Here is a 26,114-nt window from a genome sequence, read left to right on the forward strand (position 1 = left end):
AAAAACAAAATACAATCAGAGTCAATTAGAATAATCCAATATCTCGTAATGACTCCTCCAGAACAGAGGATCGATGAGCCAATCAGGAGGCCGTTGATGTGACCTTTTGTGTGTTCAGGTGCCCCTGGCTGTGTGGCAGATTGCTTAGCCTGTCAACAGCTCTTCATTTTGTCCTCGAGACGTTCACCGGAACTGCGGACACCTCAGGATTCTGGTTACTGGGCTTGATGGCCTCTTCATCTGGGCTATGGGGACGAGCGGGCCAGTCGGGGCTCATTATTTGTGGTTGGCCTACAGGCCATGTCACATCATGAATTTTCAATCACAGCACCATTTTAGCTAGTCGGAGGCAGGCGGTGAGGCGCTCCTGTGAATGTGACGTACCCAGCAAGTCGCCCCACGTAGTCCACGACTCGTCCCGACAAGATCAAGCAGGTTTGATTTGGTCTTCAGTCGTAGGAGCGAGTCCTGTGTACGTGAGAGCTGACGGCCAATAAGCGCTCACTCGATACTACGATGCGTATAATGGAGCAACGAGGTGTAAGGAACCTCGCCAACATACGAGAAGCTCGTTTGTCTGATGTCTCATGTTTCACGTACCACAACAGAATGGGGAAAAAAGAAAGAAAAAAAAAATGGGCTGAGGGTTGTGGATAAACTCGCCGTACCTGCCAACCCTTTGTACGGCATTGGAGAAGGGGCGAGCGCGATTGTACTGGAAGGCTGACACGTGGTCACTGAATGTGACATGCCCAGTCATAAAAAAACTGGCATGGCCTGTTGACGAGACCAGTAACCACAATCGAGAAGTCTGACATGCCCTGCTGACTCAAAGTCACATAACGAGACCTTGGCTTTAGAAAGATGATGCCAGGTCAGATCAGGGGTGAAGGTGGGCAGTGGTGGTTGGGTGGTAGGAGTTATGGGCATCCATACTTCTCCCAATATATGGGTGTGATGGTTCGGCTCGACTCCATGCTCCCTGTATGTGCCTCCATGCTCTTGAACCCGAACCATCGGTAGTCATGAACTGAGATGAGCTGAGGCCCATGAGGGCACACATGTGCAGCAAGGGGTAGGTGCAAAAAGTGCTCGGTGCTTTTATTAAAATCCAAATCAAAACAGTGCAGTGATCCAAGTTCTATTTAAAAAAAAAAAAAAAAAATTCACATGAAAGTGGAGGTTAAAACAATCCAATAAATAAATCCTATAAATTCCTACAGCAGGAATCAATTCCAAAAACGTAGTCCCCAGCCCATCCTGTCTAATGTCCGACGTCTCCTCTGCTTACCCCAGATGGGATCCTGCAGTCAGAGAAGACGTTCTTCCGACTGGCACAGCCAACTTTTCCCCTTTGGCTCTGGTCACTGCTGGCACAGCGGGCTCCTGGCAGTGTGCCACTCTGAGCCCTCGTTACTTCGTCTCCCGCTGCCACTCCTCGGCCTTATGCAGGAGCCCTGTATGATCATCGGGTCACTCTAACTACTCCATGAAATGCTCTTCGGCCCCCCCAAGCATTAGCCCTACGCTACTCTTAGGGGGCTCTCCTCCCGGCTGCCTGCCTCCTTTTCCTCTCCGCGCCTCGGTGGCTCCTGATCCTGCCGTCTCCATTATCTTTTCTCCTTTCGAGCTCCGATTCTCTTTCTCCCCTTTTCTTTTTTGTTCTCCTCCTCGCTCTTTCATTCAGTCCCGTTTCCTATTGCCTGCTAGGGTGCAGATGAGACGAGACCCTTCGCCCATTGCAAGGTATGAATGAGGTGCCCGCATTTGGCGATCAGCCAAGCACTGCAAACAACTGTGGAGCAGCGCCATCCTGTACCTACCTGCACCCGATCTGAGCCCACACGCTCTCAGGACGTGATTATTTAAAACTGGCACAACACCACGTACACTTATCACAATGGGATACTCGTGGGGTCTCCACATTCCAGCTCACTTCGAGGTGTCCATGACCTTTGACCCTTGCTGGTTTCCTTGGTACCAGTACCACAGGGTCGCTGTGTGGCTTTGTTGAGTACGTTTCTGCAACCAGAAATGGACTCTGTGTTGATTTTTTTTAATGGGCACCACTGGGCACTGTGCTGTTTTATTAAGGCAATTGGTAAAATCAGCCGGGAGGGGCTGCAGTGTCTGTGACATAAAATCTTTGCTAGTTAGCAGCTTAAGGACACCCAGGATCGATGTCACCATTCTGTTACTTGGCTCCTTGTGACACTGCCATATGTTTTAATCTTAACTGAGCTCAGGGGTCCTGTACCAAAGCCCTACATTTTGGCCCACGTGGATCAATCCTGGGCCTTTGTCGAGTGGGTGAGTTTGGTTTATTGGTGAGAGAGAGAGAGCGTGTCGGGGGGGGTGTGGGTGGCGGGGGATATGGGAGATCGGGAGGCTTGGGGGGTCAAAGGGATTTGACTTTGTGTCTGTAAGCCGTCAGCCTCAAACAGATTAAACATGACAGCCTCTCTGTGAGAAACATGGGGGGTTGCAGTGTGATGGACCACCAGGCAGTTGGACAACTCGGATTTGTGTCATTGTCAGTCAGGGAGGTGGCCAGCCTGAGTCAGGCAGTTAGAGAGGATAATGGGGGAGCTTAATGCTGCTTCTAAAATGCTTTGAGCTCAAAGTGAGGGGAGAGTATATCCATCCATCCATTTTCCAACCCGCTGAATCCGAACACAGGGTCACGGGGGTCTGCTGGAGCCAATCCCAGCCAACACAGGGCACAAGGCAGGGAACCAATCCTGGGCAGGGTGCCAACCCACCGCAGGGGGAGAGTATATGTGTTATTAAATGGGGGCTGCTGAAAATGTCAGAGTTATGGAGCAGGGTGCCCCGAAAAAGGCCATGTTAGTGCCCTCAGGGCTATGTTGGTGATCAAGGGGTCCTTAAAAACAACTGTTACTAAATGAGTGACCCTGACAAATGCTTGTGTTTTCATTCTGGGGGTCCCTGAGCTGTGTTGGTGACGGCGGTGCCTCTGGAAATTACCATGTTAGGGACAGAGGGACCCTTAAAAACAGCTGTTTTGGGAACTGAAGAACCCTTCAAAAATGGCCAGCGTATTAAACGGGTGGTCCAGAAAAATGGCCATGTTACAAATTGTGGCCATATTAGAGATTAAGAATTTCTAAAAATGACAATTTTATCAGAAAGGCCCATGAAAGCATCCATGTTGTTCATATGGTTGGGGAGCAAGCACTGGTACAGCGTGTTGCCACACTCACCACACAGCTCAGGATCCCTGTTGGCAACCCCCAGGCAGGAATGCAGTCCAGTATCACAACAACCAAACACCCCATCTATCTGCCACAGCCAGCTCCTTGGCCTGGTCCAGCCACTTGGGTCCTCAACAATGAGGATCACCCTCCAGGAATCACACCGCAAGGTGGTCGTGCTGTAGCTGATGCTCCCTCACAATGCCTCATTTAGGACCCCATGAGCAACCGCTCATTCGACACAAAGTCAAACCAGCGGTACCCAAGGACTCTCCAAAGAGACACAAGAGTGTTGCACGGCAGTACTTGGAGTTATAAATGGTGATGTTATTAAATGAGTGACCCTCAAAAATGGCCATGTTACTAATCTGGGAGCTTCTGAAAGCAGCAACCAAGGTGCCCACGAAGATGAGGGACCCTCATTGCCATTTTCTTAAAAGAGACACCTCGAAATGGGAACATGGAAGGGACCCTTGAAAAACTCGCTTTATTGGACGAGGTGCCCCCCGAAGACATGTCAGGGACTGAGTGGCTCTTGAAAATGATCATGTTTTAAATAAGTGACCCCCAAAAGTGTCCAAGGAGCTCTTAAAAATGGCCATGTGTTTAGTCAAGGGAGCCCCCTGCAAACTGCCATATTATTAAAAGAGAGACATCAAGAAAAGAGAACATGTTCATTATTTACTCCATTAACCTGTAATTGAGGGGCTCCCTTAGAATGATCTTATTATTAAATTAGTGACCCCCTAACGACATCCATCTTAGAGCCCGGCGGGCCCCTGAAAGTAGTTGTGTTATTAAATGACGGGGCATCTGAAAGCAGCCATGTTAATAACAGAGGGACCTTGAAAAGCACCTGCCATGTTAGTGACTAAGGTTTTCTGAAAATTGCCATGTTATTAATCGAGGGGGTTCTAGGGATGACCGACTGAAGGGCCCTAGACAATGGTCATGTGACTAAGTTGAAGGGTCTTTGTTAAATTTCATTTGTTTGTAGATGAGAACTTGGGCCTGCAGATCAGGTTTACAAGTTGGTCGGCCTCTGAAATCTCGGGCTGCTTGGTCTCCAGTGCCGAAATCTGCCAGGCCAGAATGTTTATCATTGTGCTCTGCTGGGGGTATTGGAGCTGCGATTAGGTTTACTAGATGGGCTAATCTTCCTAATTCTTTTAATAAATAAATGCGCTAAGTCATAGCTTGATCCTTAATGCTAAGTGGCCCTCGCTTGGAAATTCACGATAATCCAATTGGAAATCGTTTAACTCAAAGCCCACATTCTGTCTCTGACACACTGGCTGCTGGGGGTAGTCATTTAGAAGTTGTATGGGCAGGGTGCAGGCAAAGGCAACTGAACGAGACCTGGCAGAGGTCCACATGCCAACTCAGTCATACGAGAAAAAAACAAAAAACTGGCAGAGCGAACTTCAGTCTGCCTCCTCGTTACTGCCGGTGGGCATCACTTTGGGAATGCGAGACATCAAAAATCAAAACAGCCAGTGCCTCAGGGAAGCTTCAGGCAGGACGGCAAATGTGATGCCAACTGTTGGAGGGCAATTTTGACTTGGGTTGTTGTAGCAGGTCAGACTTCAGCCATCGCAGATGATGATCAGCATATGCCAGGCTGTTTAGGGCGGAATGGCCTGAACAAGACTGAGAAGCTGATTTCATCTTCGGTACCATTTTGTCTAAAGGGGTCTTTATCTATCTATCTATCTATCTATCTATCTATCTATCTATCTATCTATCTATCTATCTATCTATCTATCTATCTATCTATCTACAGTGGTGTGAAAAACTATTTGCCCCCTTCCTGATTTCTTATTCTTTTGCATGTTTGTCACACAAAATGTTTCTGATCATCAAACACATTTAACCATTAGTCAAATATAACACAAGTAAACACAAAATGCAGTTTGTAAATGATGGTTTTTATTATTTAGGGAGAAAAAAAAATCCAAACCTACATGGCCCTGTGTGAAAAAGTAATTGCCCCCTGAACCTAATAACTGGTTGGGCCACCCTTAGCAGCAATAACTGCAATCAAGCGTTTGCGATAACTTGCAATGAGTCTTTTACAGCGCTCTGGAGGAATTTTGGCCCACTCATCTTTGCAAAATTGTTGTAATTCAGCTTTATTTGAGGGTTTTCTAGCATGAACCGCCTTTTTAAGGTCATGCCATAGCATCTCAATTGGATTCAGGTCAGGACTTTGACTAGGCCACTCCAAAGTCTTCATTTTGTTTTTCTTCAGCCATTCAGAGGTGGATTTGCTGGTGTGTTTTGGGTCATTGTCCTGTTGCAGCACCCAAGATCGCTTCAGCTTGAGTTGACGAACAGATGGCCGGACATTCTCCTTCAGGATTTTTTGGTAGACAGTAGAATTCATGGTTCCATCTATCACAGCAAGCCTTCCAGGTCCTGAAGCAGCAAAACAACCCCAGACCATCACACTACCACCACCATATTTTACTGTTGGTATGATGTTCTTTTTCTGAAATGCTGTGTTCCTTTTACGCCAGATGTAACGGGACATTTGCCTTCCAAAAAATTCAACTTTTGACTCATCAGTCCACAAGGTATTTTCCCAAAAGTCTTGGCAATCATTGAAATGTTTCTTAGCAAAATTGAGACGAGCCCTAATGTTCTTTTTGCTTAACAGTGGTTTGCGTCTTGGAAATCTGCCATGCAGGCCGTTTTTGCCCAGTCTTTTTGTTATGGTGGAGTCGTGAACACTGACCTTAATTGAGGCAAGTGAGGCCTGCAGTTCTTTAGACGTTGTCCTGGGGTCTTTTGTGACCTCTTGGATGAGTCGTCTCTGCGCTCTTGGGGTAATTTTGGTCGGCCGGCCACTCCTGGGAAGGTTCACCACTGTTCCATGTTTTTGCCATTTGTGGATAATGGCTCTCACTGTGGTTCGCTGGAGTCCCAAAGCTTTAGAAATGACTTTATAACCTTTACCAGACTGATAGATCTCAATTACTTCTGTTCTCATTTGTTCCTGAATTTCTTTGGATCTTGGCATGATGTCTAGCTTTTGAGGTGCTTTTGGTCTACTTCTCTGTGTCAGGCAGCTCCTATTTAAGTGATTTCTTGATTGAAACAGGTGTGGCAGTAATCAGGCCTGGGGGTGGCTACGGAAATTGAACTCAGGTGTGATACACCACAGTTAGGTTATTTTTTAACTAGGGGGCAATTACTTTTTCACACAGGGCCATGTAGGTTTGGATTTTTTTTCTCCCTAAATAATAAACACCATCATTTAAAAACTGCATTTTGTGTTTACTTGTGTTATATTTGACTAATGGTTAAATGTGTTTGATGATCAGAAACATTTTGTGTGACAAACATGCAAAAGAATAAGAAATCAGGAAGGGGGCAAATAGTTTTTCACACCACTGTATCTATCTATCTGAGGATGGCCATGTTAATAACTAACTGGGCAAAATCATTCCTGGTGGGCCGCAGTGGCTGCAGGTTTTTGGTCCAACCCAGTTGCTTAATAAGAAGCACTTAATGCTCAAGTGACACTAGTGGTTTCGCTCATTACAATTTTGTACGCTTATTACTTATTTTAGTCTTAAACAGCTGTATTCTCGGTTTTTAATCGCTCCTTATTAGCAATAAGATGCAAATCACAAAAGAAGCCAGCATTTCTCCATTTCGCTTGTTTCCATTTACACCCGTGTGTCACAAACCTGCAGCCACTGCGGCCCTCCAGGACTGACTTTGCCCACCCTTGCTCTAGACTGTTTGTCATGACTATATAACCAAAGACTTTTCTTAGAAGTAAAATGAATGCCTAGCAGGCCTCTCTGGTGGGTTGGTGACTGGCACATTGGTCTATGGTCAAGTCACTGGTAGGAGTGGCGCAGAGCGATTGAGTGCCAGTGAATGTGGACCCTGGTGTGATAACGCCAGTGCAGTAACTGAAAGTGCCCATAGGCACCCACCCTGAGAAACCTAATGTGATACAGGTGGTGGACAGTGGGTGGCGCTAGCGGGTTGGGTGAATGACATCAATCCAGTATTAAGAATTCTTTTGTCTTTTTTTTTTTTTGCAGTTACGGAGAAGGAGGTCCAGCAGTGGTAAGTGCTCCTTTATTTCTTCTCACAGATTTATCTTTCTGGTGACTGTCTGGTACAACATGGAGGTGGTGGTGGTACTTTATCATGATCTGCCCATCGTGAAGCATTTCTTCAATGTCTGTGGAGCCACGCGTGTGCAAACCCTTGCTTTGATTAGAGTTTCTGGGACACGGCTTTGTGTGGTGGTCACAAATATTTCGAGATGGGGGCGCACAAAGCAGAGGGGTTTGTGAAGCTGTGAGCCGTCCCACACATCATGCCCGCTGAATGATATGGAGGTGATGGCTGTGACGCCTGTGGGTTCACACTTTTATTTACAAGTCCTGCCTGTGACTTCCTGGAAGGCGACGACTTTGGTCACCTCCTGTTAGAGATGGGTGTCCAGTGCCTTTGACGCCTGTCAGTTGCCATTTGTCTGGTCTCACTGTTAAAATTCTTAGGTTGGTCACTTCGCCCACCTGTCCATCAGAACTTCCAGTTTATTTCATATCTATGTCCTTGAGCCCAGTTAAGATTCTGTGTCTGGCTGCTTTGTTTCTGTTGTCACTTGTTCATCCGAGGACAATGGCTGTGATATCAGCAGGTTTCTTGTTTGTTTCCTAACTCTGTCATTGACTCCTTCTTGGTCACTTCACCCTCATGGTGAACTGCCCATCGGAGCTAATTAGTTCAGAATGTCTAGTGGACTTTGGCTTTGACACCTGTGGGTTCCCGTTTCATTTTCCCAGCTAGGCCACTGACTCCTGGTTAGTGTTCCTAGGGTGGCCACTTCATCCTCACACTCAGTTGTCCACCAGAGGTCATTGAGTGACCAGTAAATGGTGGTTTTTGAAGCTTGCGAGCTCCCAGTTTTTATTCCAGGTTGTTCCCATGACTCCCAGTTAAGAGTCAAAGACCTGGTCACTTGCATCCATTTTAGGAGGACCATGAAATTCGCTTTAGCAGTTTCTTGTTCTCACATTTTGTTTCACAGCTCTTTTCCCTGTTAGCCTGTGCTCATCTGTCCATTAGGGATGATTAGGAGGTCACTGGATGAGAGCGGTGACACCAACAGGTGTCCAGTTTATTTCCCAGCTCTGCCCATGACTCCCAGTGAATATTCTCAGCCTGGTCACTTTGTCCTCACATTAGGAGGTCCAGTAAATGATGGCTTTGCAGTTTACTTCTTTCTAGGAGATGATGACCTTTGTCACTTCACTCCAACTTTTGAAGTGTCCATCAGAGATGAGTGGGCACTTCCAATGGACACTGGCTTTGATGCCAGCAGTTTCCTAATATATCTGTCAGCTCCTTGGCCACATCATCACTTTGGTCATTGAACAGAATGTCCTGTCCAGTGGTGGCTGAGTCCGATTCCCTCTCTGCTAGTTGCTTTCAGCAAGACCCCCCCCCCCCCCCACCAAAACCACCAGACTAAACATGCCATCCACCTCACTTTGAGAACTGGTACTTGTGACCTGGCACGCAACTACTTTTCTGCCCTGCTGATTCCCTTTTTGGACCTGGGCAGGGTGACGAAGATGCCAGTTTTCTAGGGCATGGTAGAGAAGGTGCTTTGATTTCAGGTTGGGGGGTGGGGGTATGGGGGGGAGGGAAAGAGTATTTTTCCTGGGATGCCGTCTGAGGAATGTGGTCACACAGGATCAGAGTAGCCGAAGAACAAAGCGCTCCCAGACGCAGGAAGGCCGAAGGTATCGGGTTTCTTTTTGCATATTTTATTTCCTTATGGCGCAAACCTTTCTGTATGACAAAGAAGCCTTGTGAAGTACAAGAGATCACAAACGTGTGCCCAGCCACCCACGAAGTCACACCTGCCAACACAGCCGTAAAAAGTGTAGGAAAACAATGGACTTTTACAATGTGAGATGCAATATCTTTTATGGCCACTAGGACCGTATTGAGTAAGTGGCAAATTTGGCACAGGTATGGTGTGCTGGGTGGAGGGCGATGGCTGGCATAGAGACCAGGGGTATCTTACCATCATAATGGCCTCCGGATTTTAACCGGCATTCCACTGAGCCCATTGCCATTCTACTCTCTAAACTGCCAAAGTGACAGCCTCTAGCCAGTGCTGTGCACTCCAGATTGGCACACTTGATAACTATCCATCCATCCATTATCCAACCCGCTATATCCTAACAACAGGGTCATGGGGGTCTGTTGGAGCCAATCCCAGCCAACACAGGAAAAAACCCTGGGCAGGGTGCAAGGCAGGAAACAAACCCTGGGCAGGGTGCCAGCCCACTGCAAGGCACACACACACATACCAAGCACACACTAGGGACAATTTGAATCGCCAATGCACCTAACCTGCATGTCTTTGGACTGTGGGAGGAAACCCACGCAGACACAGGGAGAACATGCAAACTCCACGCAGGGAGGACCCGGGAAGCGAACCCAGGTCCCCTAACTGCGAGGCAGCAGCACTACCCACTGTACCACCATGCTGCCCACTTGATAACTAGCTCCTTCTAATTGTCTGTGGCATGACCAGGTATTGCGAGGGATGTAACAAGGGGATGTGTGACATGTTGCCCAGCAAGGCTTTCATGAGAATTCCTAGCCCAGTTTCTGTTAGGTAGCACAAGTGAGATGTCCCATGGGAGTGTGGCCATCCACTCTAGCGTCACACCTTCCAATATTTGAGCGCTGCTTTCTCCAGTCTGTTTTATTCACATTTGGGAATACAGAAACACAGACTATTCTAGAAGTATTGGGCACAAGTCTGAGACAACTCTGACGGGGAGCCAGTCCAATACACACATACATGTATGTGCGCTCATTCGCTCACCTGCACTTTAGAATTACCATCCATCCATCCATCCATTTTCCAACCCGCTGAATCCGAACACAGGGTCACGGGGGTCTGCTGGAGCCAATCCCAGCCAACACAGGGCACAAGGCAGGAACCAATCCCAGGCAGGGTGCCAACCCACCGCAGGACACACACAAACACACCCACACACCAAGCACACACTAGGGCCAATTTAGAATCACCAATCCACCTAAACTGCATGTCTTTGGACTGTGGGAGGAAACCGGAGCGCCCGGAGAAAACCCATGCAGACACGGGGAGAACATGCAAACTCCACGCAGGGAGGACCCGGGAAGCGAACCCAGGTCCCCAGATCTCCCAACTGCGAGGCAGCAGCGCTACCCACTGCGCCACCATGCCGCCCCTTTAGAATTACCAGTCCACTTAACCTGCATGTCATTGAAATGTGGGAGGAAAACTCGTGCAGACATTTTGAGAGTTGCCAGGCCTCAGGATTTGAACTCGGCGCTCTGATGCTGCCATCTGAACAGGCTAAGTTGGTTCAGTGATTCTTCTGCAGTGCTACGCAAGGCTTTGAGAGTGGGGTGCACTGCCACTCTTGTCCCATAGAGGGCGATGTTACCCCTTGTGTCTGTTTCCGTTTATCCGTTCAGTCGAGTAGGACTCTACAGCTGCTCTATGGATCAATGATCTCCACGTCTTCCGATCTCTTGTGGCTTCTGTCAGTTCTGCTATGTTCAGTCCAGTATCTTCCTTGATGTTTTCTATCCAGTGAGTTCTTGGGTGGCCTCTTCCTCTTTTGCCACTGACCATTCCAAGCATGACGTCCATTTCTGGTGACCTGCTCCACATGATGTCACCAAAGTAGGAGTGAGAGTTTCGGTTTGAACGGATTGGTTCCGTTATTCTGATTGTCCATGGAATGTGTAGTAGACGTCTCCAGCACCACAGCTCAAAATACAATGCAATATTATACAATTTATCTTTGTGTAGCCCAAAATCACACAAGGAGTGCCGTAATGGGCTTTAACAGGCCCTGCCTCTTGACAGCCCCCTCAGCCTTAACTCTCTTAAGATGACAAGGAAAAACTCCCAAAAAAAACCCTAGTAGGGAAAAAATGGAAGAAACCTTAGGAGACCCCCGTCCAGGTAGGTTGGGCATCAAAAAGCATCGATCCTTCGCCTGTCTGCCTTTCTCAGCGTCCAGGTTGCACTGACCAGTCTACATGTAGTTGCCAGCCTAATGCCTTTGCTCTTCCTTATGCTGTTCATACTGACCGTCACATTTCTCCCAAGTGCCAGCTGTCTCTTGATCTCAGGGCTGCAGCCGTGATCACTTTTAGAGCCAAGAGAGATGAAATCTTCAACCACTTCAGTTTCTTTATTGTCGATCTTGATATTGACGCTCACATTTTTTGCAGTCGTGTCGTGATCTCTGTCTTCTTGAAACTCGAGTGCAGTCCAACCTTCTCACTTTCTTCTTTGACATTCATGATCACACGTTTGAGATCCTACTTGTTTTCAGCCAGCCGGGTAGTGTCCTCAGTGTATCGGAGGTTGTTGATGTTTCTCCCGCCTGTTTTCACGCCAGTCTTTGACTCATCCAGGTCTTCTCGTCGCATGACAGCTTCTGCGTACAGGTTAAAAACTGCTGATGACAGGATGCATCCTTTCTGGTCTTGAACGATGCAGTCCATGTCTCCATATGGTGTTCGGACTGTAGCTTCTTGATCTCGATAGAGCAATTCTATCAGCTTGGTCGGGTGTGGTGGTGTGCCCCGCTTCCTTCAGGCAGGTCCAGAGCTTGTTGTGCTCAAGAACATTGAATGCCTTTGAATAATCGATAAAACATATGATGAGGTCTTTCTGTACTCCCTGGTTTTTCCCATAATCCATCGAAGGTTGGCAATGTGATCACAAAGTGTCATGGCTGAGGAAAAAAGTGTGAGGCCTATGACTCTCGCCCTTGAGTAGCAGCTTTGGCTCATCATGTGGCACTGACTGTTATGGTGGGCAATGTGAATGCTCATTGTTGAACGATGGAGCAAAATGGTGCTACACGGTGGTGGGTGGAGGTGTGTTTTTAGTTTGGAGGAATTCAGATGTGTGTGTTTTAAATTGTGATGGACCAGCGCCCTGTCCACGGGTGGTCCTGGCTGTACTCCTGATGCTGTTAGGGTGGGCTCCAGCCACTTCAGACTTTGAATTGCTTTAAGCAGGTCTAGGAATGTGAGTGTGTATGCGTGTTTGCTTGTATGTGTACGTATCCATATCTACCCTTACTTGGTTAGTGAGGGCAGGGTGAGGGTTGACACCAACAGATGATTCTTGTTATTCATTGCTATGCTGTGGAGTTTGGGTGGGTGAGGGTGACAAAGATGTGTGAAAACCTGTCGCATACACGACTTCCATGAGTTAGTGGCTCATTTCTTCAATTATGAGCAGCCTGAGGTGTGCAGTGAGGGTAGAACAGGACCTGTGGAGTGTGCAGGCACTCGGGAGACCCCCTGGTGCTTGTGATAATGGCTGATTTATCATTGTGGCCCATCAGATGTTAGAAAGACACTTTAGCTTCCTACATGAAGAGTAAAATCCAGCTGCTTATCCGTTGTCCTTCATGCCCATTTCACTCAGGTTCACCCGCCATACAGTGACACCTGGTGGTGGTCACTCATTAGCGATATGAATTCACTCCTTCACTTCATTCCATTTTCACTGGCTAACTCAAGGCTGGATTAAGACCCCCACCGGCGCCTGGGTGACTTAGCTTCTTAACAAATAGTTGATCGTACTTTTAACAATGCAGCATATGCACATATTATTTTTCACTTTTTGTTTCAGTGTAAGACTTTATCGATTCATTGTCCTCTTGGGTAGGATCCTCTAAAGAACTTTGGCACGGCTTGATCTTTTTGACTTGAAGATACTCCATTTGGGATTGATGATAAGGTCCCTTGCTGTCACGGACCCCTGGGCACACACGCACCTAGATAGCTTCACTCATTCACTCGCTTTCATTTATTTTTATTTTTTCTTTTCCAAGTGTTTTGTTTTTCTCCCTACCCTGTCAATGTTTGGTTCATCTTTTTATTTGTTTATTCTTCATCTGATTTTTATTTTCACTCCCTCTTTCACTGATTCCTTCACTTTATTTTATTTTCCTCCTTCATTTTTCATTCACTCATTTCATTTTATTCACTCATTCAGTTGCACAGCAATTCATTAATTGATCCATTGCATTTTTATTCACTCTTTCATATACTAATTGTACAGTATATTTCATTTCATATTCATTTATTTAAAATCTTTCATAAATTTTCATGATTTTGTTCAATACCTTTTTTCAACTTTACCAGGCCTTTTATTTTTTTTTCAAGTTTTGTTTAACTTCATTTTCACTCACTCACTAGTCCATGGAATACGCTTCCATTCAGCTCTTCCTTTTAATTTAATGTCATCTTCACTCCATTATTTCATTTCATCTTCATTCACCCTTTCATTTCTTGTATTTTTATTCACTCCTTCGCTCCCTCGCGGAGTGGTGGCTCTGAGGTTAGGGATCTGCACTGGCAATCAGAAGGTTGCCGGTTCGAATCCCGTAAATGCCAAAAAGGGACTCTGCTCTGTTGGGCCCTTAAGCAAGGCCCTTAACTTGCAATTGCTAAGCGCTTTGAGTAGCGAGAAAAGCGCTATATAAATGCAAAAAAAAAAAAAAAAATTATTTTAACGTCACATTCACTAATTCTTTTGTATTCCTTCATGCCAGGCCGTTCCGTTGTTTTAATTTATCTTACTGTTGTCGTTCTTTCGTTTATTTATTCATTATTCATTGCATTTCATTTTCACTCACCCACTCGCTCATCCATTTTCATTTCCACTTGCTGCCTCACTCATTTCCCTTCTAATTTCCTTCTTCATTCCTTCACACAATTTCGTACTTTTCATTTTTTTTTTCTCTCTCTCTCTGTCTTGCCCAACTTGTGCCAAGTCGCACGTCTACAATCACAGCACGTACCCCGGAAGTCCAGACTGGCAGAGAGTGCCATCTTATAGGGCATCCTGCGCGACGCAATTCGGTTGTCTTCTCTTCTGTTTTTGTGTCCGTTTGTTCAGCTGTACTGCACATCCCTGCACACATCCATTCGTTCTGCAGCCCGTCTAGTCTGACCGCTGGGCATTTATACGGTATAAAATCGTTTTTTGACTAATTTAAGGGATGAGCTAACCCCCTTTGTTCAGTGTTACGCGTTTGTGTTTTCCTGTTAATTTACCATGCCCAGCATCTACGTGGCATGTGTCTGTGCTTTATTTTATTTTATTTTTAATTCCGACTTTGCATAACATCTTGCATAATGTGCCATCAGGAAATCCAGAGCGGCGCAGTCTGCAGGCAGGTGGCGGCATATGGCGTATAATTACTGGGGCGGATCAGAGTTGGGGGAATTGTGTCAGGAGGAAGCAGAGCCCTGCTGTCTGTGTGGTGGGCGATGCGCAGGCCTTGAGGACGGGTGTGCGGAGCGCGACAGTGGGTCCTTAACGGAGATATCGGGGGCTTTGGGTGAAGTCCAATCAGCGGCGCCTTGACAGAAGCCATTTTTAATATGGTCCGAGTCACGGTCACTTCACCCTCTTCGATTGCAATCTCTGATTGCCTCATAAACACGCAGTATACCGACTGTATACCGACTGAACGATGATGTGGTGGTACGGAGGAGGTCGATTGTGTTCCAGTATTGGTTTATTTATTTATTTGTCTCCTGTGACTGTTCAAACTGTAAAGAGAACGTGACAGCTGATGGCCCTGCAGATGGTTTCACACCTGAGAGTTGTTCAGTGGATGAGCATTGGCACACGAATCCAGACGTGCTGGCAGCACAAGTGCTGCCTATTATTCTGAATGGTGGCTTTTCTGTCACACAATCAAGAAATGTCCAATTGCGGCTGGCATATGATAAAGAAAAAATCGGAAAAAAACAAAACAGAGAATAAGTTGAACGACTCATGTAATATTCATTGGAATTTAGGGCACAGACACGCAGACCCTAAACTAAATCAATGCCTTACATAGCTTATGCCTTCTATAATGAGGAATGGCAGAGCCATATTGATTTGCTGTTAAGTACAGTAATTAAAGAAACGCAGAAATGATGCGCAGAAGTAAAGAGAGAGGTCGGCCCCCTACGACGTCTAAACTGAGTTAAGCAAGTTCCAAAACGGATGCACGGTGAATGAGTGGAAAAGTGCACATTAAAATGAACTCGAATCTCCTTATTATCTGGAGAACCAGCAACAACAACATTCAGAGAAGATTACAGCTCTGCCTCTCGAATCCATGCGGCCGATCGTTGTCTGTGTACCCCGGGGGCTTCGATTTTCTGCCTGCATCCCTAAAGACGTGCACGTTAGGTGACCAAACGACTATGAAAACGACCCCAAAATATGAGGGAGTGCGAGTGCGCGCGTGCTGTCGGGATAGGCTGCGGTGGCCCTGGTATGGAATTTCTGTCGCTTTATATATACCTGTAAGTGTATATGTGTTTGTGTGTATATACACAGCACAGTACATACGAGGTGTGATCAAAAAATACGGTGATTGCAGCTGCCGAGCGTCATCCAATGGAAAGGCAGAGATCTTCAATACGGGAAGCGGCACGTCGAACCTTAGTAGCAGTGGGTGACAAGTTTCAAGTTGGTTGGTGCAATCAGTCGGTTGTGAGCTCCGGTTGAGAGAAGGTGTGTTTTAAAATGTGACGTAAATCATGGATCGCGAACAACGCATTAACGTGAAATTTTGGCGATGCTCCGTGTCACACATCGCTTCTGGTATACTGCAATTTCAATATTCAAATAAAAACATTAGGATGTGTCCTCATCCACTTTATTCACCTGACCTGGCTCCGTGCGACTTCTGGCTCATCCCTAAAGTCAGAATGACCATGAAAGGTAAACGTTTGGAATCGATTAGGACATCGAGGACTTCCAGAACTGCTTCAGAAAGTGGCGACAACGATAGAATAAGTGTGTTCATTGCAAAGGGGGGGGGGGGGGGGGGGGGGGGTATTTTGAGGGAGTTTAATGGCAATTTGTCTTTTATTGTTTACTTTTTCTTTCAGTTTAAACATTCACCATATGTTTCGATTACACCTCGTATATACTGTATGTGTATATATACACAAACAAAATGAAACGCTGTATTGAGAGTCTGTAGCAACAAGTAAAGTCGCGTCTTTTATTTCTTCGTATGGTGCCTTGCATGGCAGAAAGTGCAATCTTGACAGGGAATAAGAAGAGCTGAGAATTTAACCAAAAATCCATCAGTGAAGGGAGTATCCATAGGAACAAGTAAAGTGGAATCCTTACATGATATTATAGCGCCTTTTATAGAAAAAAAGTACAGCCTCGACAGAAACGATGAACTAGGAATGGAATATTCAACTGTGAATTGTGTATTCGGCGGCACGGTGGCGCAGTGGGTAGCGCTGCTGCCTCGCAGTTGGGAGACCTGGGGACCTGGGTTCGCTTCCCGGGTCCTCCCTGCGTGGAGTTTGCATGTTCTCCCCGTGTCTGCGTGGGTTTCCTCTGGGTACTCCGGTTTCCTCCCACAGTCCAAAGACATGCAGGTTAGGTGGATTGGCGATTCTAAATTGGCCCTGGTGTGTGGGTGTGTTTGTGTGTGTCCTGTGGTGGGTTGGCACCCTGCCCAGGATTGGTTCCCTGCCTTGTGCCCTGTGTTGGCTGGGATTGGCTCCAGCAGACCCCCGTGACCCTGTGTTCGGATTCAGCGGGTTGGAAAATGGATGGATGGATGGATTGTGTATTCATAGGAACACATGAAGTCGAGTCGTTGATTTATACAGCGCCTTGATGGCAAAATTGTTAAAGAATTAAAAAATAAAGATATATCACACAGTAGATTTTATCCCAAAAAGCACATTTGTAAAATGTAATAACTGTTTTAATATTGCACCTTTTCTCACTGAGGACAGCACAGTGGCGCATGCAGTAGCGCTGCTAGGGTCTCCCCGTGTCTGCGTGGGTTTACAGTTTCCTCCCACTGTTAAGTGAACTGGCAACGCTAAATTGCAACTTGTGTGTGTTTGGCGTGTGTGTGTGTGTGTGTGTGTGTTTGCCCTGAAATGGATGGAGCCCTGTCCATGTTTGTTTCTGTCTAGCCCCCAGTGCCAAACTTTGGATTTAGTGGTCTCAAAATGAAAACGACCCTTTCTCAATGTGAGATAACAAGTAATTGCATCTCCTTGCTACAGCGCCTTTCACTACAGGTTCCAGCTATAACACAGGGACACCATTACATTTGTAATGAGTATGCAAATTGGTGAATTTATGGACCATAATATTATTACTCTTTATCATTTGTCTGACGGCTTTATCCAAGGAGACTTGCAACACGTAAGGTACCGTTGATTTCATTTCTTTTTGGTTTCCCAATTAGAATACAGGAAGGTGAAGTGACTTGCTCATAATCACACGGTGTCATCACAGCGAGATTTGAACCCACAACCTCAGCGTTTCAAGTCCAAGTCCCTAACCACCACAACGCCACAGTAACAGTATAGTGGTGCGTGCGGACATGCAGGCAGCAGGAGAGATGATGCCGGGAGATCCAGTGGCTCACTTGTACGAATTCAAATTTCACTAAGTGCCTTTCACTTTCCAGTCGCTGCAGCGCAAAGGTTAAGTTTCACTAAAGACAAAACAGCCGCGTCTTGTCGATCTCCGCATTTAGGAGGTAACGTTCTAGGGTATTTAGGCTGCAAGGGATGAAACCCAGCACGGCGGAGAACAGGCAAACTCCAGTCTCCACTTCTGGGAATTGAGCTCCGAGACAACAGCGCTAACCACTAACCCACCATGATGCCTCTGCTTTCAGAGGTGCTATTGACAATAAAAAGTGAAAGCTATTGGAGGCAAGCGAGTGTAAAGTCTGACACTTGGGGTGTACAGCGATTTGAGACACCGCCCACTTTTTGAAAGCCTTCCCAGACAATGGCGGCTCGTGGCTTTTGAAAGCGCTTTTGTGCCATTTCCTTTACGAAAAAAGGAGTGATAATCCAATAAAACACACTATGAAAGGCATTAGTAAAACATCAGAGAGACGCTATATACAACGGAAATGAACTGATTTCAAAAGAGACTGCAACTATAATCAAGACAAATATAATCAGGGTTATTTCCTTAAGCCTTGTGTGATGCTGGGTACTACGAATGGTACGATATAAATTTAAAAAGAAAACACTTCAAGTATATGGTAACAGCGACTGGTATAAAAAGGCGCTATATAAAAATAATTTCTGAAAGTGCTTGGAATGTACCCGCTACAAAACACGCTACTGATACACCAAAGAGCCCGGTTGCTGTGCGGACTTGTGACAGAAAGTACTATAAACTATCGGGGTGGGTAATGTCGGTCCTGGTGAGTGGCTGCAGGTATTTGTTCCAACCCAGTTTCTTAATGAGAACTCAATTATTGCTGACGAAGTACTTATTGCTTAAGTGTTATTTTGATGCTTCATTTTAGTGGTATCGCTAGTTAAGGTTTCCTACCCTTCATTGCTTATTTCAATCGTAAACCGCTGCATTCAGTTTTTAATGGCTCCTTATTAGCAATAAGATGTAAAAGACAAAGCAGCCAGCAGTTCTCCATCTAACTTTTTTCTGTTTACATCTGTGTGTGTTTATCATGCACTGTTTGATTTAATAAAACACTTAATAGAAAAATGTGACACACTGAAAATGATCCACTTTAAGCTTCAAATAATTTGGATGCTATCCTTGGAAAGGAAAAAAATCTGTGATAAGAAAACCTTACATTGTGCAGACTAAAAAAACATAAAATTAAATAAGGTCTGAGATTGGCAAGGATCGGTTTCTAATTAAACAATTGGGTTGGAATGAAAAACTGAAGCAACTGCGGCTCCCCAGGACCGACACTGCCCACCCCTGACCTAGATGGATGGATGCATAGATATATGGATGGAAAAGGCACTATATAATAGATAGATAGCCAACTCCATTCCAAGAGAGCCACAGTGGCTACAGGTTTTCACTCTTAAGTGACCAGTTCTTGCTACTAATTAACTTCATTTAATTTATTTGCTATTTAAAACTGGAACCCTTTAAATCAGGGCTGAGCAATGTCGGTCCTAGAGGGCTGCAGTGGCTTCAGTTTTTGTTCCAACCTTACTGCTTCATGAGAAGTCAGTTATGATGAAGCGCTTATTGCTCAAGTGACATTTTTCTGCTTCGTTTTCGTGATCTCGCTTGTTAAGATTTTGAACCCTTAATTGCTTATTTTAGTCTTAAACACTGGTATTCGTTGCTTTAACTGCTCCTTATTAGCAATACGATGCAGATGACAAAGAAACCAGCAGTTCTCCATCGAGCTTGTCTCCATTTCCACCCGGGTGTATTCATCATCCACTATTTGGTTTAATGAAGTGCTCAGAAGGAAACTGAAGAGAAAGTGAAGAACTGAAAATGAATCCTCCGTTTTAGGCTTCAAATCACTTGGATGACACATGAATCATGAGAAAGGGAAAAACAATCATCTGTGATTTAAGAATGAACAAACATGGTAGAGTTAAAACAATAACAAGCCATGAAATTAAATAAGATCTGTTATGGGGAGGATTGGCGTCGAATTAAGAAACTGGGTTGGAACAAAAACCTGCAGCCACTGCAGCCCTCCAGGATCAGAGTTGGCCACCCCTGCACTATATAAGAGATAGATAGATAGAATTAAAGATTATTATAAGATATGAATCTAGAAGTGAAAGTCACTTTATAACAGAATTCAATTTACTGGAAGATATATAGATGGGGGCGGCATGGTGGCGCAGTGGGTAGCGCTGCTGCCTCGCAATTGGGAGATCTGGGGACCTGGGTTCGATTCCCGGGTCCGCCCTGCGTGGAGTTTGCATGTTCTCCCCGTGTTTGCGTGGGTTTCCTCCGGGCGCTCCGGTTTCCTCCCACAGTCCAAAGACATGCAGGTTAGGTGGATTGGCGATTCTAACTTGGCCCTAGTGTGTGCTTGGTGTGTGGGTGTGTTTGTGTGTGTCCTGCGGTGGGTTGGCACCCTGCCCAGGATTGTTTCCTGCCTTGTGCCCTGTGTTGGCTGGGATTGGCTCCAGCAGACCCCCGTGACCCTGTGTTCGGATTCAGCGGGCTGGAAAATGGGTGGATGGATGGATGATATATAGATGGAAGATAGAATTGATAGAATTGAAAGGCACTATATAACTAATAGAAGTAAAAGGCAATGTATAATAGAATTGAAATTACATAATGGTGATACATAAAAGTAAAATGTGTTATATAATAGAAAGGTAGAATTAAAAGTACTCAAGATAAATAGAAGTAAAAGTCGCTATATAATAGATCCATAGAATTGAACGGTACTTTGAGACCATATGTTCATTATTGAAAAGTGCTGTGCAAAGTAAAGATTGTTTGGTTTGTAAAGGCCTTTTAAGATGGAACTCAATTGAAAGAGTGCCATAATGAAATAAAAATTGCACAGTGTTCTTTGTCACAGTACTCGCTTTGAAAGAAACTGTATAAAATGAAAATTTGGCTTTGAGGCCATAAAGATTGATTACGTTCATTGTGACAAGACTGACTGGCACTGAATAAGTTAAAATTGCTTTGTGACCGTGTTGTATGAAGATGATTGCTTTGTGCACTTCTTTGTTACAGCGCTCAGTTTAAAAGGTGCTATATAAGTTTAAAAAATTATTGTTTTGTAAAGTTCTTTGTGATGGCACACACTTTGAAAACCATAACATAACTTCTAATTACTTTGTGATAGTTTTTGTATGTTTCTTTGTAGCAGCGATCACTTTAAAGCAGTGTACAACAGTTGATCTTCCAGTCTCGCTAATCTAAAGTAGGATCGCTGGGAAGCCAGAGTTTATCTGAACAAACACCCGGCGCAAGGCAGGAACAATCCCTGAACTGGACACCGGCACGTTTCAGAATGAACACACATGCGCATGCACGCTAGTTTAGCATGGCCAGTCCTTGGACTACGGGAGGAAAGCAGAGCACCCGGATGCAAGCACGGCGAGAACATGCAAACTCCATGTTGGTCTTCTTGTTGCAAGAAGTAGCGGCAATACCACAATATATAACTTGAGTATTAATTTAACACTATCCGTGTATATATTACTGTGTATAGCTGTAGGTGACAGCGCACACTTTCAAATACACTGTTTAAAACACGTGTACCATACATTCTAGTCCAGAAGAGAAGTGGCAGCTTTTCCAGCAGGTGGTAAACTTGCTGCCCGTCTAGGAGTCGCTGAAAAGAGCGCAAGGCGACATCGAATTATCGATGCGGCCGACTGCGGTCTGGGATGTGCTTCTATTGTGTCCTCATTAATTAGTAATAATGAATTTCCCGTCAGCGTAAACACCCCGCTCCCGAGTGATCGCCCTTGTGTTGGCACTCGTGCTCCACGGTGCGCCTGCTCTGAGGGCGCATTGTAATGCATGTGCTGGAAAAATATAATTCCGTCAAGAGAAGGGGAATTGGGATGTGGAGCAGCTGCCTGGCATATTAATAGAGTCGTTAGCCGGCTGTGTGAAGGCGTCTTCTCGATGCTGAAATTGGAGAGCAGCGGGGGAGCGGGCTTAACAAAGGGCCCGCGCGCTTTATTCCGGTGTCTATTTTTAACTTCCCTTTGTGGAAGGCCATGATAATAATGTGACTTCAGAGTCTTTAAGCAATAGGATCTGAAGGTGCAGAATTCATCCCCATCTTTTGCTGGGTTGTTTCTAATACGAGATTCATGGGTGATAATCAAGGTAGAGGAGCTTATTACAGTGAAGGAACTGGGAGCTGGTATCTAAATGGCGAGGTTAATGGTTTGGCACCAGTCACATCACCGCCCTCTCAATGACACACTCATGTATTTATTGTCAGAGATGCTTTATCTAAGTCAGGGTCACGGCACCAGTCCGTCACGGGCACACTCACTTTCACACACGGTCGTTTAGACTCGTAAAACGGCGACCTTGAGGCCTGAATTGGGGGCTTGCTCTTTTCACACCCCTTACCTACTTCGACACACAGCGCCACCTACAGCGATCAAGGTGAAATGATTTACTAAAAAGACACACGGAGAGCTACTGAGAAAACAGGGGTTATAACTGGGAGCAAAGTGGGCGGCAAAAACTGAAAAGCAGTTAGGAAAGGGGAGTCTTGTCCTATGGCTGTCCTGGAATCTGCTGTCTAAACAGAGAACGTTACATCCCTTATCATGCAGCCTCCTATAAAGACGACAGTGATGTGACTCCCTAAGGACAAACGCAGGGTCAGGGTCTGTATTTGGCCTTAATGTACGTGTCAGTTTCACTCCTGTTACCTATGTGACCACTCGGCGCCATCACAAACGCTTAAGTGAAAGGATCTCCACCCTGGTGGTTGGGGTCTAAGCTGGAGTTCAAATTGAGTACTGCACTCTTAAAAATAACGGCTCTGTAAATGCACTTTAGTGGGTTGTGTGATTCCTCGTAAACGATTGCTTGACAAAGAACTACAGTATTTATTTCTGGGAGGGATTCTTAGGGTTTTGGCAAGGTTCCTGATATAAAGGCAAAACGAAAATGTTTGCAGGATACTGACAAGTCAAGAAATCCTAAAATTTGAAAATCAGGAATCCACTGATCATCTGTTTATTCTATCTCTTATTTAAGGAACCTTCATATTGTAATCTTTTTAGTTAGCCAATAAAAGGTGTCATTTTGCTTGACTTCTCACTGGATCAAAATGAAAAAAAAAAGGTTCTTTCTGGACCTTTCATTTGGATCGTTCTTTTTGGATCCAAAAATAGTTCTTCCGTGGCTTAGCTCTGAACACTTTGCCACTTTTATTCATCCGTCGGAAAAAAAAAAAATGGAATCAGCTATTCTTGGGTGACACCTACTGGGAGTCTGCGTTGAAAATGGGATTGGTCCAGTAATACACTCGGTCACACAGCCCCACCCAGTGTGCTTAATTGTAATGACACCTTAAGCATCCACCACTGAAAAACAAAACGGCAAAGAGAAGTGGCGCTGTTGAGGTGCTGGAAGATGGTGTGAAAATGAGGAGTGGGATAGAGGAGAGGAACTGGGAAGACAGAATAAGTAAGACGGGGTGCAGGCTGGACAGGAGGGGCGTTGACCCTTCTAGAACAGGCAGTGTTAGTTTAAACAGAGGTGCTAGCATTGTGTAAGTAACTTACTCAGGGAGTATTTTTCTTTGGACGCGTTATTTGGTGATGAACGCAGTTTCCTAAGGAAAAAGAGTCTGCTCTGCCCTTTCGTCCATAGCTCCTCCGTGTTCCGCGACCAGTCCAATCTGTCATTGATGTGGACCCCCTTGTGCTGGTAGGAGTGCACCACCTCCACATCCACTCCCTGAATAGCGACGGACACAGAGGCTCTCTGGTGCAGTGAAAGTCAGTAACTGCAATGAAATGAAGGAAGGGGCAAAATAGTTGACAGCCTTATTATAGAAAATCAAATGTACAGGGGTGGGCAAAAGTAAGTTTCAGTTGTGAGTTTGTTCTTGTATTCTTTATTTATTTATTAATTATTTTGCATTATTTATTTGTATTATTTCTTCTTATTATTATCGTGTGCCTGAGTGTACAAATCATACCCTGAATGTCTTTTTTCCATACAAACAACTGTAAACCTACTTTTGCCCACCTCTGTATTAGAACACTGCGGTGGCCTGGCACCCTGCCCGGGGTTACTGCTTTGCAGTAAGGAGACTGTGGAAGATTGTGGGTTTGGTTCCTCCCTGTGTGGATAGCACTTTGAGTACTGAGAAAAGCGCTATATAAATGTAATGAATTATTATTATTATTGGCTGGGGTTGGCTCCAGCAGACCCCCATGACCCTGTGTTAGGATATAGCGGGTTGGATAATGACTGACTGTATTAGAAATTTAGAGCAATCTAAACGAGAACAGGCCATTCAGCCCAACAAAGCTCGCCAGTCCTATCTACTTAATGCTTCCAAAAAAACATCAAGTCAAGTTTTGAAAGTCCCTAAGGTCTTAATGTCTACCACACTACTTGGTCGCTTCTTCCAAGTATCTGTTGTTCTCTGTGTAAAGAAAAACTTCCTAATGTTTGTGCAAAATTTACCCTTCACAAGTTTCCAACTGTGTCCCCGTGTTCTTGATGAACTCATTTTAAAATAACAGTCTCTATCCACTGCACTAATTCCCTTCATAATTTTAAACACTTCAATCAGGTCTCCTTTATCTATTCTTTTGCTTAAATTGTAAAGGCTCAGCTCTTTTAATCTTTCTTCATAATTCAACCCCTGTAGCTCTGGAATCAGCCCAGGTGTTCTTCTCTGGACCTTTTCTAGTGTGTTATTAAGCTTCAGCATCACCTCCTGTGACTTGTACTCTACAGATCAAGACGCTATATAACCTGACATTCTGTAATGGCTTCTGAACACTGTGGGGAAGTCGATAGCTTAGAGTCCACTACGACTCCAAAATCCTTCTCATAAGGTCGACTCTCGATTTTCCGACCACCTGCTAAATTTCATCTGCAAAAGCCTGTCTGCTGTCCATGTCCTTCTGTGATGATATAACGGATTCCAAATTATCTGCTAATCCACCTATCTTGGTATCCTCTGCAAACTTAACCAGTTTGTTACTTATATTCCTATCTAAATAATTTATATATACTGCATTAAAAATAGCAGTGGCCCTATCACAGACCCCTGTGGAAAAATCAGGGGTATAAAATCAGTTATAAAAGACACCGTGGAAATATGTTTGGATTTTGTTTTGTCCTCACAGGTGGCGCAGTGGTAGTGCTGCTGCTTTGCAGTAAGGAGACTGTGGAAGATTGTGGGTTCGACTCCTGGTTCCTCCTTGTGTGGATAGCGCTTTGAGTACTGAGAAAAGTGCTATATAAATGTAATAAATTATTATTAGTAGTTTTTCTTGAAATTCCTGCTGTGTCATTTTCAAAAAGTGATGACTGATTTCTGCACGTTACAATAATCAAGTCTGTTAAAAACACAAACATGCTAGTTTTTCAACATTTTGTAATGCTATAAAAAGACTGAACTCAAACTATGTTTCTTAAATGAAAAAGCCCAGTCTTAGCAGTGTTGTTAAAATGTGGCTAATATGACCAAGTGGCCATTTTAGCATTGCACACTCACCATCTAGGCGTGTGTGTGTCTCATGACAAGTGTCTACTCTGTGTGGCGCTGGTCAACTACAAGGTGGCTCGGTTTTTGTTTATCAGCTGTGTCTTCGAGATCCAATGAGTGGTTGAGGAATGACATTTCAAAGTTCTTATAAGTTAAAAGTTACTTGGTGAATCTTCTGTCATCCACTTCAATCACTTTGAAATGGCCTTCACAAGTAAAGATGATCAGTGGTGGTTTCACAGCTTCAGAGTCCTGGGTTTGAATACCAGCCAGAAGTCTGCAAGTTCTTCATGTGCCTTTGTGATTTTCTTCCCACATCCCAAAGATCAGCCTCTTAGGGTCACTGGTGTCTCTACATTGTCCCAGTAGTGGACTGGCTCCCCATCTAGGGCTTGGATTTATGCTTTGCTCCATCTTGCCTGAAGAAGGGGCCTGAGTAGCCTCGAAAGTTTGCATATTGTAATCTTTTTAGTTAACCAATAAAAGGTGTCATTTTGCTTGGCTTTTCTCTACATTCATAATGGCTAACACGGTACGACAACCTAGTACTACAGATGCTTTGCTCCTGATATTTGCAGGGTATAACCTGGCACTCATATTAGAAAATGAGAATATAAGAGACAGACCTACAATTTAAAGCACTTAATTAATCCATATTGAAATGGCCTTCCATATGCAAGGCATTATTGACAGTGTAGATGATTAAAGATTTAACATCAGAACAATTTTGACAAGAACACGCCATTCAGCCCAGCAAAGCAGCTCTAATGAGGGCCCATTTCGAATCTCGGCCTGAGCATGGTCTTGGCAGGTTTTGAATATTCTCCATGTAGCACCCTGTTTAGAT

General features: G+C 44.9%; 1 protein-coding gene across 2 annotated transcripts in view; it reads left to right on the forward strand.

Moving 5' to 3' along the window:
• The window catches only part of LOC114656918 (neuronal calcium sensor 1), a 73,486-nt gene that overhangs the window by 33,328 nt on the left and 14,044 nt on the right, over positions 1–26,114 (forward strand). For both annotated transcript variants that reach the window (XM_028808534.2, XM_051931962.1), the window contains exon 3: positions 7,277–7,301. In XM_028808534.2, the coding sequence (XP_028664367.1) occupies positions 7,277–7,301 (25 nt within the window). The remainder of the gene's footprint in view (positions 1–7,276; positions 7,302–26,114) is intronic.

Source organism: Erpetoichthys calabaricus, chromosome 9 (assembly GCF_900747795.2).
Source record: "Erpetoichthys calabaricus chromosome 9, fErpCal1.3, whole genome shotgun sequence".
Classification (NCBI taxonomy): Eukaryota; Metazoa; Chordata; class Cladistia; order Polypteriformes; family Polypteridae; genus Erpetoichthys; species Erpetoichthys calabaricus.